The sequence below is a fragment of the Ovis canadensis genome, chromosome 20, assembly GCF_042477335.2.
Source record: "Ovis canadensis isolate MfBH-ARS-UI-01 breed Bighorn chromosome 20, ARS-UI_OviCan_v2, whole genome shotgun sequence".
NCBI lineage: Eukaryota > Metazoa > Chordata > Mammalia > Artiodactyla > Bovidae > Ovis > Ovis canadensis.
In genome coordinates, this window is record NC_091264.1 from 59,128,744 (window position 1) to 59,143,842 (window position 15,099).

Consider the following 15,099-nt stretch of genomic DNA (forward strand, 5'->3'; position numbering starts at 1 on the left):
GAAATCAAACTCTGGTCCATTATAGGAGTCATTATCAATATCCTCCCTGAGTATAAATTTGAGATGGAACAAGAGGCAAATGAAGCCTTTCCTCATCCCAAGCCAGTGCATGTAAACACAGACTGAGATCCTGAGGTGCTTCTCTAAAGCTTCAGGAGAGAGCATACTCCCATCTCCCCACAGGCTCATGGCCTCTTCCGTATGGAGGACATTGAATTCTTTTGATTTCTGTAGAGTAATGGTCTTCACTTTAGGGATGATTTTCTCCCCATGGACTTTTGGTGATGTACAGAGATACTTCTGGTTGTAATATTGGGCCCCCCAGTGGCACCAAATACACAAAGTAAATAAAGGTAGCATCACAAAGGCTCAGGAAATTAGGTTGTCATTAGAACCATGGTCTATGAAAGTCAGGCCAGGACCTGTGTGCTAACCCTAAACAGGGTGACTGATTGCTCAAATAAAATGTTTAAATAGGATTCAGAGAGTCTTAAGACAATAATCAAAATTTCTAGGATACAACTGAAAACCCTGGCCATATCAAAAACCAGAAAAAGCACAGCTTGGATTCAAAGAAACAATCAACTTCTACAAACAGAGAAATGAATAGAATATTGGAATTATCTCACAAAGAGTGTAAAGCAACTTTACATTAATTTAATATGAAGCATTAAAAAATGCTTTAATGGGCAATTGAAAATTCTCTTGAAACAGATGAAAAATAGAAAATATCCACAAAGAAGTAGAAGCTATAAAAAAGAACCCAATTAAAATTATAAAATTGACAGATACAGTAATAGAAAAAAAAAAAAAAACCTCACTGAATGGGCTCAGTACCAAAGTAGGGATAACAGAGGATACAATCAATTAACTTTTTTTTTTAAAGGAAGCTCCATATATTTATTTATTGAAGGAATATTTTTTTTATAGAATTCTTCTAGTTTCTGCCAAACATCATTTCTGGACCAATTTACTCAAGTCAAAAACCAGAGAGAAAATAGACTGGAAAAACAAAACCTAATTAGAAGAGCCTTTGGGAACTATGGGACAACAAGTAAAGATGCCAAATCCATACCACTGGAGATCAGAAGGAAAATAGAAAAAGAGTTAGATGAAAGAGCATTTTTTTTAATGGCTGAAAACTTCTCAAATTTGGTAAAAGATATAAATCTACTGACTTAAGAAACTACACAATCTCCAAATATGGGAAGTCCAGAGAAATTCAAGCCACAACACATTGTAAATACCCTTCAGAAAACTAAAGATAGTTTTCAAAACAACCAGAGACAAATGAAGCATTAACCATAGCGGAACATAGATTCAAATACAAGCATATTTCTTACCTAAAACAGTGGAGGCCAGAAGGAAGTTGCACAGTATTTTCAAGTGCTGAAATAAAGGAACTGTTAACAGTGAATTCCGTATCTTAGAAAACTATTCTTTAGGAATGAAAGGGAAATAAAAACATTCTCAGATGAGGGAAAACTTAAAAGAATTTTGTTACTATCAGACTGGCCCTTAAAACATGGCTAAAGAAACTACAGTCAGCCCTCCATATCTATAAAGACCCTGGTGGCTCAGACGACAAAGAACCTACCTGCATCCAGAAGACCTGGATTCGATCTCTGGGTCGGGAAGATCCCCTGGAGAGAAATAGCAACCCATTTCAGTAGTCTTGCCTAGAGAATTCCATGGACAGAGAAGCCTGGCAGGCTACAGTCCATGGGCTTGCAAAGAGTCAGACATGACTAAACGTGTTCACATCTATGAGATCCACATCTACAGATTCAACCAACTGCAGGTCAAAGATATTCCCCACCTCCCCAAATTCCAGAAAGTTCCAAAAAGCAAAAGGTTAATTTGCCAGATGGAAATTATTAACATAAAATTTTTATTGTATTTATAACTATTCATAGACATACCTCATTTTATTGCACTTTGCTTCATGGTACTTCACAGATAATTGCTTTTTTTTTTTTTTTTCCAAATTGAAGGTCTGTGGCAACCCTGCATCAGGTAAGTCTATCAGCACCAATTTTCCAACAGATCTGTCACTGTGTGTCTCTATGTTACATTTTGATAACTCTCACAATATTTCAGACCTGTTCATTATTATTATATCTGTTTGGTGTTCTGTGGACAGTGAGTTTTGATGTTTCTACAATGACTCACCAAAGGCTCAGACGGTGACTAGCATTTTTTACTAATAAAGTATTTTTAAAATTAAGATATGTACATTCTTTCAGAAATAATGCTACGGCACACTAAATAAACTATAGAAGGGTGTAAATACAACTTTTATATGCCCTGGGAAACCAACAAATTGCAAGTGACTCACTTTATGATGTTATTTGCTTTATTGTGGTGGCCTGGAACTGAACCTGCAATATCTCCAAGATCTGCCTGTACATAGCATTTATTCTATAGTAGGGATTCTAAGTAATCTAGAGATTTAACATGTACAGGAGTATGTACCTAGGTTATAGGCAAATGCTACACCATTTTATATAAGGGACTTGAGCACGTTTGGATTTTGGATCTGCAGGAGGTCTTAAAACGAATCACCCAAGGATCTTGAGGGATGTCTATAATTCTAACTGGAAGACGATGACCAAAGGATGAAGCTTGAAGCATCAGAAAGGATGAAAGAACAATGCAGAGAGCAGATATGTGGTATAAACAATAGACTAACTCTTCTCATGAGTTTTAAAAATTGCTTAATGAGTAGAACAAAAATTGTAACACAATCTGATTTCTAAGACTAGGATATTTAAAAGTGGGGAAGGTAAAAAGACTAAAATGGAAGTAAGTGCCAGGAGGCTGTAATAAGGCACATATGTATATTGTCATACCCAGAGCAATCATTAAGAAAACTATACAAACAGATACACTCAAAAATACTATAATTAAACCAAGATAGAATCTTAAGAAGTGTTTAATGAACACACAGCAGGCATGAAAGGAGGAACAGTGGTAAAAAACAAACAAAAAACAGAGGAAACAAGAAGAAAACAAGTAACTAAATGGAAAATTTAAGTCCTAATAAACTAAAAACTCCCTTAAATGTAATTGCCTAAATATATCTATTGAAAGGCAGAGACTGGCACAGTGGGTTAAGAAAAACCTCACAACTCATCAATGATATTTACATGAAACTTGCTTTAATGTCAACAAAATAGATAGGCTGACAGTAAAAAGATTTAAAATATGTACCACGTAAGCATTAATTTCAAAAAGAAAGAGTAATAATATTAATATCAGATAAAGTTGGCTTTGAGCAAAGAAACTTACTAGAGACAAGGTGGTACATTACAAAATGTTAAAAGGATTAATCACCAGGAAGATAAGTGATTCTGAAGTTGTATATACCAAACAACAGAACCATACAACCAAACAACCATATATACCATATGCCATCTATGGGGTTGCACAGAGTCGGGCACGACTGAAGCGACTTAGCAGCAGCAGCAGCAGCACACACATAAAGGAAAGACCGAGAGACTGGAAAGTAGAGATAGCCTAATTTATAATTATTGTTAGGGCCTTCAATACCGCTCTTCAACAAATGGCATAACTATTAGATAAAAAATCAGCAAATCAGAGTGCAGTTTCTATATACAAATATACATGACTTAACATGGTACTGTACAGACTGCTAAAATTAGGTAGCCAGAGCTTAACTGCTAACCTTCTTGTGGTGAATTTCCCAGGAAAATAGGCAGTCACATGAGTTTTAAAAGGTTGACATTGGAATTGCTGATTGGTCAGTATTGAATACATTTATTAACTTTGCTGATTAGTTCAACATGTAAAAGTCTACCTGAAATATCTTTCTTTCATGAGAAAACTCACACATTTCTGATTAACACAGTTTTGCAAAACATGAAATCTGACATAGCATTTAAAAAGTCATTTGTAGGAACGCAGTTTCTCATTAATAACTTCATCAGACCTCACATAATCAACTAATACACTAATTAAAGCAAGAGAAATACACTTGAAAATTTTAGAACTTGGGTACAAAACAAAGCAATTCAAGAAATAGTGGAAACTCACTGGCCCGATTGTTAAGACACTTGTGTTCTGGTCATTGCTCCCCTCATTAATAGCTGTGTGATTTGGGGCAAGTCCCTTAACCTCTCTGAGCTTTACTTTCTCATCTGACCTCAAACGGTTCTTTCCTGCTCTAAACCTTCAAGACAATGTGAGTCAATTTCATGCTTATAAACAGGAAGAGTCCTTTGGCCTTGCAACTGAAAACACACCATCAAAATTATCGAGAGAACGCTGCTCCTTTGAGTGGGTCCAAGAAGGTTAATTCAGACACTGCATTCCACTGCGAAAGCAGAGCTGGATCAGAGAGTAAGGCAGATCTGGATGGGGTTTCCCGATGCAACAGCCAACATGAAGGGCCAGGAAAGTCCTCATAGATTGGAAAAGGGAAGAAAAAAGTTCTGATGCCTTTCAGAGTTGGCTTGGTATGGTGGCTGGAAACTCACACATGGTTTCACCAAATGGACTTCAGATTGGAACCTTTAATAAATGTTCTAGCTTTTGAAAAGCAGGGCAGTAACAATGACCTCCGAGAGAAACAAGTGCTGTTAGATGGGACATAAATAACCCAAAGGGTGAAACTCTTCATTCTAACTCAGTTCTCAGCCACTTGTACAACAAATGGATGAGGGGCCCTTAGGGATGCAAATTCCACTGGAGGGAAGATGCTAATCCCCCTGAAACTGGCTTCAACTGGGCATGACACAGATTTAATTATTTCCAGAAATACCTACTTTTTATTGGGGGAAAGAGCCATTAGAAGACTGTGGGGGTGATATTGGTTCAGAGGCAGCAGGGCTTCTAGATAAATACAAACAGCTCTGGGTGATGAGAGCAGTAATGATCAGGAAATCCAAGGGTAAGAGAAACTTCCCCTGCCCCAGGCAGATATTAAGAAAACCACAATACCAGAACTGATCCATGCAAACAAAGTTTATTAGCATCTAGAATTTACCTGCTACCATAAACAGTGCTGGCTTCCCAGGTGGCTCAGTGGTAAAAAAAAAAAAAAAAAAAAAAAATCCACCTACCAATGCAGGAGATGCAAGTTTGATCCCTGAGTCAGGATGATCCCCCCGGAGAAGGAAATGGCAACCCACTCCAGTATTCTTGCCTGGGAAATCCCCTGGACAGAAGAGCCTGGTGGGCTACAGTCCACGAGGTTACAAAAGAGTCAGACACGACTTGGTGACTAAAGAGCAAAAAGTACAAAGTGCTGAGGACCCAGAGGTGTATCAGATACCCCGGGAGGAGCTCAGAATCTGACTGGCTCCCCAGAACTGCAGCAGAAAGAGGTAGCCCCCACTCAGCCGGGAATTTAATAATGGGACTGTTCACTAAACGGTGGACGAAGTGAAGAGAGTGTGTAAGGGCTGTGGAGGTACAGATCAACTTTGAAAGGAATGAGCCAAATCAAAATGGCTCTATATAGTTTAACAGGGTAAGTGGAATACAGATAAGTCCCACCAACTTGTCTTGAAGCTTAAAGGGACGAAGATTTACCAGTTAGTTTGCTTAGCATCATCAGCTGGAGAGGTCCCTCCCTTGCACCAGAACGAAACCATAATCCTTCAACCTTTTCGCCATAACCTCAAGAATTTTGAGCTCCACAGCCCTTAATTCCCTCTCACCATTGTGCTACCCGCGGCCATCACTGTGAAGGGTCTTCCACTAACCCTTCCTCTGTGATTGGCTCTATGGCATGCCTGGGAGTGGGTGTGCATCTGTGGGGGCGTGGGGCTTCCCTCCAGTCTCTTTAGAGGCTAGCCCTCTTCAACTACTCCTTTAGCCCAGCAGACATCCTGGTTTTAGGAAGCGAGACAATCACCATCTCTTACTTGAGGGAACTAACACCCCAGTGGAAGCCAATGTCTGACCAGCTCAAGGTCACGCAGTAGACGCAAGCCCATGTTTGAGCCCCTGCCCTTTGCACTTCGTCATTCTGTGACTGGCCTAGGAATGGGTTATTGTTTCTGTCAGACAAAACTGTTCCCTGTGTTGGTGGCCGTAACAACTTTCTTCAGGGAGATTACATTCATTCTTGCTTTCTCCTGCACAACCTCCAGAACCTCCCCTGCTTTAGTCAATGCATTCATCTTTAACTCCGTCTTCTGTATATTTAGAATGACAGAATAATTTGCAGGCTAATTTAGGCTCCATTAGTACGCTATGCCTGCCTCTATTACAGTACTTATCACATCGTGCTATAATTTTTTGTTTATATATCTGTCTCTGCCACTTGACTGTGAGTTCCTACAGGGATTAGCCTATGTCTTACTCATTGTAGTATTTTACCCCCTCCCCAGAAGCCAGCAGCTGAACATTTTGAATATAGTAGGTATTTAATGAATGAAACAGCTTTATAATAAGGTTCAATAGACAAGGGGCTTCCCTTGTGGCTCAGCTGGTAAAGAATCCACCTGCAATGCGGGAGACCTGGGTTCGATCCCTGGATTGGGACGATCCCTTGGAGAAGGGAAAGGCTACCCACTTCAGTATTCTGGCCTGCAGAATTCATTAGACAAGCACACCTGGTATGCACATATTCATTTATTCAACAGATATTTATTAAGTTCTTTTTGTGTGCTTGGAGAAGGCAATGGCACCCCACTCCAGTACTCTTGCCTGGAATATCCCATGGACAGAGGAGCCTGGAAAGCTGTAGTCCATGGGGTTGCTGAGGGTCGGACATGACTGAGTGACTTCACTTTCACTTTCATGCTTTGGAGAAGGAAATGGCAACCCACTCCAGTGTTCTTGCCTGGAGAATCCCAGGGACGGGGGAGCCTAGTGGGCTGCCGTCTCTGGGGTCGCACAGAGTCGGACACGACTGAAGCAACTTAGCAGCAGCAGCAGCATTGTGTGCTTAACACTATGCTAAGCTCTAGGAATCAAAACACACCACCTGTATGTGTTTGAGAGATAATGGAACACAAAAAAAAGATAAATTCCTAATTGTTATCGACTGTGTTTCTCCAAAATTCATGAGTTGAAATCTTACCCCCAAAGCGATGGTATAGGGAGATATCACCTTATGAAGATGATTACGTCATGAGGCTGGAGCACTGGTGATGGGGCTAGGGTCACTACAACCGATGCCCCAGAGAGATGCTGGCCCCTTCCCACATGTGCAGCAATGTGACTGTCTGGGAAGCAAGCTCTCACCAGACAGGATCTACCGGCACCTTGGCCTTGGACTTCCCAGCCTCCAAAACGGAGATAAATAAGTTTCTGTTGTTGATAAGCCACTCAGTCTGCGGTATCTTTGTTACAGCACTAAGACACTAACCATCATGCAATTTGCAGAGATGCACAGGGTATTAAGGAAGACTGGAAATGGCTATTCAACATGGCCTGGTTGAGGAGAGGTTCAGCTAAGGGTTCTAAGAGACGGAAACTGCTGAACTGTATTAGTAAATGGTTATGGGATACCAAGTCAAAGACATGTTGGAAGGAGGCCACCAGGGAGAAGAAACAGTAAGGGGAAGGGCATAGGATGTGGCATAGCTGGTGTGATTGGAAACTCTGCCAATTTGGGTTGTCGGAGAAGCATGAAGTATGAGACAAGAGTGAGGCAGGAAAGAGCATCAAAGCTAGGTGAGAGGGGCCACTTCATCAAGTTATGGGACTTGGATATTATTCTATTAATGATACCGACACAGTAAAGGGACCTGAGTTGGGGAAAGAGAAAGATGTTGAAGGTTGGCATTTTAGGTTGAATCACTCCGTGACCGTGTGAAGAACACAGTTGGGGGATGAGACTAGAATTAGGAAAACCAGTTAGAAGAGAGTTACTGCAGTACTGGAAAGAGATGAAGAAGACTGCACTAGGGTAGCTGTAGGAGAAATGGAAAGAAGAGGCCTGACTCGAGCTGGACTGGGGAGATGAACTTGGCATCTTGAGAGGGAGGAAACAAGGAGGACTCCCAGGAAGAAAATGGGTCCATATGCACAGAGAAGGGAGGGAATAGTCAGGTGTGGGGTAAGGTAGTGAGTTCATCTTATACATCTTGAGTTTGGGGTGCATCTAACTAATTGAGGGAATGTCCAACAGGTAGCTGAAGATATGTTTGAAGCTTGATGGGGATGGGTAGAGGGTTGGGACTAGAAGTATAAAATTTTGGTCATAAGCTAGAAAGCAGTGGTAGAGACCAAGATGGTGGCAAAATCACTGTGGTCAATACATAGTGTGAGATGGACAAAGGGCTGGACCAGCTCCCTGGGAAACGCCAGGGAGATTGAGGCCTTTATCTCCTCTCCTTTCCCAATATTTCCTCAAATCCTTACCCATCTGCAGACCTGTGTTTGAGGTTTTGTATAAAGAGATAAAAGTCCCTCAATCTATGATGATGCTTACTAGGAATCCACCCTGGGGGACATAGCACAGGCATTCGCAGGAGCACCGAGTTTTAAGATGTATCTGATCCTTTCCTGAGAACATTTTCTGATGGAAGAAGTAGAGGAACAGAAACTGGAGAAATATTGCAAAGGGCGTCTGAGGGTGTACAGAGCAAGTATGGTTCCTTTGTGGTCAGGCATGATGGCTCAGAGGGTAAAGAATCCACCTGCCATGCGGGAGACTTGGGTTCGATACCTGGATTGGGAAGATTCCCCAGAGAAGGGAACGGCTACTCATTCCAGTATTCTGGCCTGGAGAATCCCCACGGACAGAGGAGCCTGGTGGGCTACCGTCCATGGGGTCGCAGACTTGGACACAACTGAGCGACTTTCACTTCACTCTGGTTAGGGTTCAGACTGCAACTCAACCTGCCTCTTAGTTTCTGTTGAATGTATTCAGCTTGGGCTTCAATTTCCTCATCTGAAAGTGAGGGTTACAACAGAACATAGTTGATAGCAGTGTTTAGAGTGTTGCAAAAAGCACTTGGAACAATACCTCCCACATGGTAAGTACTATATTAGGCAATATTATTATATTCGGTGTTAACTTAGGCTGTAGACCTGTGTGTGGGATTTTATATTTCTCATTTCCCAGACTACCCTTTCCTTTGAGAATGGTTCCAATGCAGACCCTATACTGTTGGCTCAGGCTTGCTCTTCCCTCGTGCTTAGCGCCTGATGTTTGGGATCCTGTGCCTGCTATTCTTTCCCCTAGTTCCTGTGAGCTCTGATTAAATCACCGAGCACCGCCCACTCCAGACTTACCAACTGCACCAGGGGCACTTCCCTTAGGGATCTGCTCAGAACCCTTGGAGCCAGTTGCCCGGGGGAAACGAGCTGGTGATGTCACAAGGTAGACACTTCCAGACCTCTCTGAGGTCCCCTCTGTCGGGCCTGTGGCAGGGCCCAGTTCTGAAAACTTAGCCCAGCCTGAGTATGTTCTTGTCCACTCCAAGACAATGAGGAGACCCTCATTCCCTCCCAGCGGTGTCCGAACTCAGGTTTGTTGGGGTTAGGGCCACACGTCTCTTCCTGTTCTCTGGCTACAGACCTCTTGCTGTACTTCTTTCCTCCCAGGGAATAGAAATCCCTATGCAAATAGAGTGTGTGGGACAGCTCTCAGTAACTCTTGGTTTTCTAGGATACAGATAAAAATCTGTGGGATGGGGGAGGGGCAGCTAAAACCCTGGGGCTGATCGATAGAGGATCAAAGGTTATTTCAGATTTCAGAGGGCCTCAGAGACCTTCAGAACAAGATTACAACACCCTTCCCATTTCTAGTTACTCCCGTCTGTGTGCGAAACGTACCCACGATCTCTTCCAGCAGGTTTGCCAACCTCATTCTTCTCTCAGGATATATTACGGCAACTTTCTCACGCTTTCCTTTCCCCAAAGGAAAGGGCAGAAAAGAGAGTATTTGGCCATGACGGTATTTCACTAGACTTGACTTACCAATGAGGTTGTTGAATCATGCCCCACCCTAGCCAAATAGTGCAAAGGGCACTTCTTGCATCATGGCTCCCTGCCCTCTTCAAAGCCTAAATACTGACAAGCACAAGCAGAGCTTCCCAGCTGTGTTGGAGTTGTCAGTCTCAGAGGGGTGTGTTTTACAGCGCTCCGTCTCCCGCCTGCCCTAGGACGTCAGCTGTTACAAGCACTTTGGAAGGAAGCAGCTCACGGCTCTCTGCTTAGACCTAGCCATGACGAGGACGTCTACGTGCGTATACCACTTGTTTGTCTTGAGCTGGTATATCTTCCTCAACTTTTATATCTCACTAGAAGGAAAGGATCCGCAGATATCCCTAATCTTTCAAAAGGGGGGAAAATGGAAGTACCTAACACTGCTTAATCTGGTAAGTAAGCATCAGGAAGCAAGCTATTTGTCTCTAATATAAGTGCCTTAAACGTTAACACCCTTTGATTTTATCCAGTTCAAAATTCCATTATCTTTCTTCTTCATAGTTTGTGAGTTTGGGCATTCTCTTTTATTTGGCAATTTGCTCTGAGAAACCCACTTTGGGAGTTATCCATAGTTACCTCTTGTGTTGACTAATTGTGAAACACTTTTAAAAATTATTTTTAAAAGAATCTTATCTCTTTTTTAAAAAAATTATTAAAAATTGTTCTTTTTAAAAAAGGTTTAACTGGAAGATAATTGTTTTACAATGTTGTGTTGGGTTCTGCCATACTACAGCTGGAATCAGATATTAGTCAGAGTCAGTTCAGTCGCTCAGTCGTGCCCAACTCTTTGTGACCCCATGGACTGCAGCACTCCAGGCCTCCCTGTCCATCACCAACTTCCAGAGTTTACTCAAACTCATGTCCATTGAGTCGGTGATGCCATCCAACCATCTCATCCTCTGTTGTTCCCTTCTCCTCCCACCTTCAATCTTTCCCAGTATCAGGGTCTTTTCCTATGAGTCAGCTCTTCACATCTGGTGGCCAGAATATTGGTATTTCAGCTTCAACATCAGTCCTTCCAATGAACATTCAGGACTGATCTCCTTCAGGATGGACTGGTTGGATCTCCTTGCAATCCAAGGGACTCTCAAGAGTCTTCTCCAACACCACAGTTCAAAAGCATCAATTCTTCGGCGCTCAGCTTTCTTTATAGTCCAACTCTCACATCCATACATGACGACTGCAAAACCCATAGCTTTGACTAGACAGACCTTTGTTGGCAAAGTAATGTCTCTGCTTTTTAACATGCTGTCTAGGTTGGTCATAACTTTTCTTCCAAGGAGTAAGCGTCTTTTTATTTCATGGCTGCAGTCACCATCTGCAGTGATTTTGGAGCCCAAAAAAATAGTCTGCCACTGTTTCCACTGTTTCCCCGTCTATTTGCCATGAAGTGATGGGACCAGATGCCATGTCTCTGGAATCAGATATATGTATACATATATCCCTTCCCTCTTGAACCTGCCTCCCACTCCCCCCGTATCACCCCTCTAGGCTATCACAGAGCTCCGGGCTGAGCTCCCTGTGTTACACAGCAGCTTCCCACTAGCAATCCTTTTGTCAACTGGTGATGTCCATGTTTCAATGCTACTCTCTCAATTTGTCCCGCCCGCTCCTTCCTCTGCTGTGTCCACAAGTCCTTGCCCCAACTGGATGTTTATTTCTCCTCTGTTCAAGCCCCCTCATGAATATGCAGGTTCCCTTAGCTTAAACCTTCCCCAGTTTTGCTATTTGGGGAGACACTACTTGAGGAGAGATCCCCAAGTGTTCTCCTTACTTGCTGCAGGTAATAAATCCTTCCTTCTCAGGGGTAAAAAAAAGAATCTTACCTTGAAGTGCTTCTCAGATGAGCCTAAACGAGGAACTAAAGTCATGGTTTCATGGTTTCCTGATGACACTGACAACATATGCAGAAGAGATTTTGAACTTTGCTTGGGGAAGTCTGTGAGGGAAGGCAGAGTGGCGTATGTTGTGTAGGAAGTGCAATTTCCAGTGGAGGAATAATGCCATTTTACAGCACACCCAGACTAACAGATTTATCTAAGAAAAGCAAATACATTTTGCCATGTTCAGATCCCACTTCAAGTTTTTTATAGGCTCAGGCTCCATCTTAAAGGACAAATCACCCAACCAAATGGCAAATGCACATTTTCAACCATCCACAAACCAATCACATCGCTTGCTCCTTGCTTCTCTTCCTAGCCCAGCTGACCACAATGGGATGAATGAAATGATGAAGTATAAGTGAACGGGAGAAAAATAGATTTCTAAAAAACATTTGGGGAATATGTAACATTATTTTTAGAGTTAAAAGCTAAGAATGCTGTATCCTTTGGGGATGCTAATTTAAGTTTTGGAATTTTTAACCTAAATCTAGGGTGCAATATAAAAATTTGATTCCAATTCTTTGGCATCATAATCCAGGCAGACGTAATGCATGGTAAGAAAAAAAAAAAAGACTCTCTGTAATGCTAAGGAGAGGAAATTCAGAAAGCTCAGTTCACAGAGGCCTGGAATTTCAGCTTCCTCCTCACTGGTTATCTGACTTTGGGACCTGAAATTTGAGATTTGAGCTCTGAGCATTCTAAGTCGATTCAGTCATGTCCAACTCTTTGCAAACCTATGGACTGTAGCCCCCAGGCTCCTCTGTCCGTGGGATTCTCCAGGCAAGAATACTGGAGTGGGTTGCCATGCCCCCATCCAGGGGATCTTCCCGACCCAGGGATCAAACCCTTGTCTACTGCATTGCAGGCAGGTTCTTTACCACTAGTGCCACCTGGGAAGCCTGAGTACAGCTCTACCATGCTTGAAAAATATCAAGGTGACTGCCTGTTTCAATCATAGAATTTTATGAAAACAAGTAAACAGAAAACGATAACAAAAAAATGATTTTGTAGAATTAGAATAATACAGCAGAAGTCTTACCTTTCTGTATCTTTTTGCTTTATATTAAGGAGGGTCAATGTAAAAGGAGCAGTGTCAGCCAGGACTGATGATCTAATCAAATCTAAATTCTAGTATGGCTGTCCTATCTCACTCTCAGTTCAGTTCAGTCACTCAGTCGTGACCAACTCTTTGCAACCCCATTGGACTGCAGCACGCCAGGCCTCCCTGTCCATCACCAACACCCGGAGCTTACTCAAACTCATGTCCATTGAGTCAGTGATGCCATCCAACCACCTCATCCTCTGTCATCCCCTTCTCCTCCTGCCTTCAATCTTTCCCGGCATCAGGGGCTTTTCAAATGAGTCAGCTCTTTGCATCAGGCGGGCAAAGTATTGGAGTTTCAGCTTCAACACCAGTCCTTCCAATGAACATTCAGGACTGATTTCCTTTAGGATGGACTGGTTGGATCTCCTTGCAGTCCAAGGGACTCTCAAGAGTTTTCTCCAACACCACAGTTCAAAAGCATCAATTCTTCAGTGCTCAGCTTTCACTATAAGCGTGGCTAAGAGCGGACTCATCACCTACTCCCTCAAACCAGCTTACTGACTTCTAGCTCAGTTACATGTCCCAGAGCCATCACATTTCCAAGAAAGGAGAAAGACATTCATCTGTCGAAGACACATTCAGTTCAGTTCAGTTCAGTTCAGTCACTCAGTCGTGTCCGACTCTTTGTGACCCCATGAATTGCAGCACGCCAGGCCTCCCTGTCCATCACCAACTCCCGGAGTTCACTCAGATTCACATCCATCGAGTCAGTGATGCCATCCAGCCATCTCATCCTCTGTCGTCCCCTTCTCCTCCTGCCCCCAATCCCTCCCAACCTCAAAGTCTTTTCCAATGAGTCAACTCTTCTCATGAGGTGCCCAAAGTACTGAAGTTTCAGCTTTAGCATCATTCCTTCCAAAGAAATCCCAGGGCTGATCTCCTTCAGAATGGACTGGTTGGATCTCCTTGCAGTCCAAGGGACTCTCAAGAGTCTTCTCCAACACCACAGTTCAAAAGCATCAATTCTTCGGCACTCAGCCTTCTTCACAGTCCAACTCTCACATCCATATATGACCACAGGAAAAACCATAGCCTTGACTAGACGGACCTTAGTCAGCAAAGTAATTTCTCTGCTTTTGTTGGTCATAACTTTTCTTCCAAGGAGTAAGCGTCTTTTAATTTCATGGCTGCAGTCACCATCTGCAGTGATTTTGGAGCCTCCAAAAATAAAGTCTGACATTGTTTCCACTGTTTCCCCATCTATTTCCCATGAAGTGATGGGACTGGATGCCATGATCTTCGTAATTTTCCTAGTGCTAGTTCCCTGAGTAACAAAAGGAAGACTTTTCTGCATTCCTGAGCAGTATAGACTCTTTGGACATCTTCGGGCCCTTTGAAATGGGCAGAGAGGGGCTTACCTGTGGATGTTTCCTTTTTTTAGGTGTCATCTTGAAAGAGACTTAATGAAGCATTTTCCAATTGATAAAGATGGGTTAAAAATGTTTTTAGAGGATTCATTTAAGGTCAGATTTCAAATATGTGACTTCATGTATGAGCCACATATGAGTAATGAGCCACCAAGTCCTGTTTTCCCTCTTGCTAGGTTCTCCCCTTCTTCCCGAGTCGTACCGCCTCTCTCATTATTAGTTGGTACCTAGATGACTAGATATCTCTTCACTGTCCTCTCACTATCAGTGCAACCATCCATCACTCAGATTTCAGATTAATCTTCCTGACAAATGGTTTTTGTTTTATTTTGTTTCAAACATCGTGAGCCTGATTGAGAAGTTTGGTCAGCTATTCAAGAAACTAGAGTGGCTCCCTCCTACCTCACAGGACCAATAGAAAGTCCTGATCTAGGAGCTCACCTGCCTACTTTGCTCTCGTCTGGCGCTCCCCTCCCCAGTAAGTCTGGTCCCTTCTCCAGGAAGCCCTGTGTCTTCTCCAGCGTTGGTCCCCAGGCTTCCCGCGGTCACTGGTCTATCCAGTCACACCATCCTTGAACGAAAGGCCCCCTGGCTTCTCCACCACATTGCTGTTTTCCCAGACCACCTGAAAGAAATCTCAGATCTTCCTTAAAAATCTCTGCTGAGCCACTTTGTTTTTTCCAGATTTGTTTTTCCCTTTCCCTGAGTTTTTCCAGCATCTGTTAGTCTCTGCTTATTTATATATTGTTTGCATGTCTCCACCCACATGTGATTCTTAACATTTCAATCAATTTGTAAATAGCTCTAGAACAAGAGTTTAATCTCTGAAGTC

The 15,099-nt window shown here is 42.6% G+C and overlaps 1 protein-coding gene and 1 long non-coding RNA gene across 3 annotated transcripts in view; one reads left to right on the forward strand and one right to left on the reverse strand.

Annotated features, from left to right (window-relative positions):
- The window catches only part of LOC138425314 (uncharacterized), a 32,804-nt gene extending 17,778 nt beyond the window's left edge, over window positions 1-15,026 (reverse strand). The window contains exons 1-3 of the long non-coding RNA XR_011251167.1: window positions 14,709-15,026; window positions 1,598-1,643; window positions 1,344-1,389 (exon numbers count right to left, since the gene is read on the reverse strand). This is a non-coding gene — a long non-coding RNA (uncharacterized lncRNA). The remainder of the gene's footprint in view (window positions 1-1,343; window positions 1,390-1,597; window positions 1,644-14,708) is intronic.
- Window positions 9,726-15,099, forward strand: part of ADTRP (androgen dependent TFPI regulating protein) — a 69,378-nt gene continuing 64,004 nt past the window's right edge. Inside the window, exon 1 of one of the 2 annotated variants that reach the window (XM_069563060.1) lies at window positions 9,726-10,304. In XM_069563060.1, the coding sequence (XP_069419161.1) occupies window positions 10,152-10,304 (153 nt within the window). In that variant the 5' untranslated portion in view covers window positions 9,726-10,151. The remainder of the gene's footprint in view (window positions 10,305-15,099) is intronic. The other variant, XM_069563062.1, reaches the window with a different exon arrangement.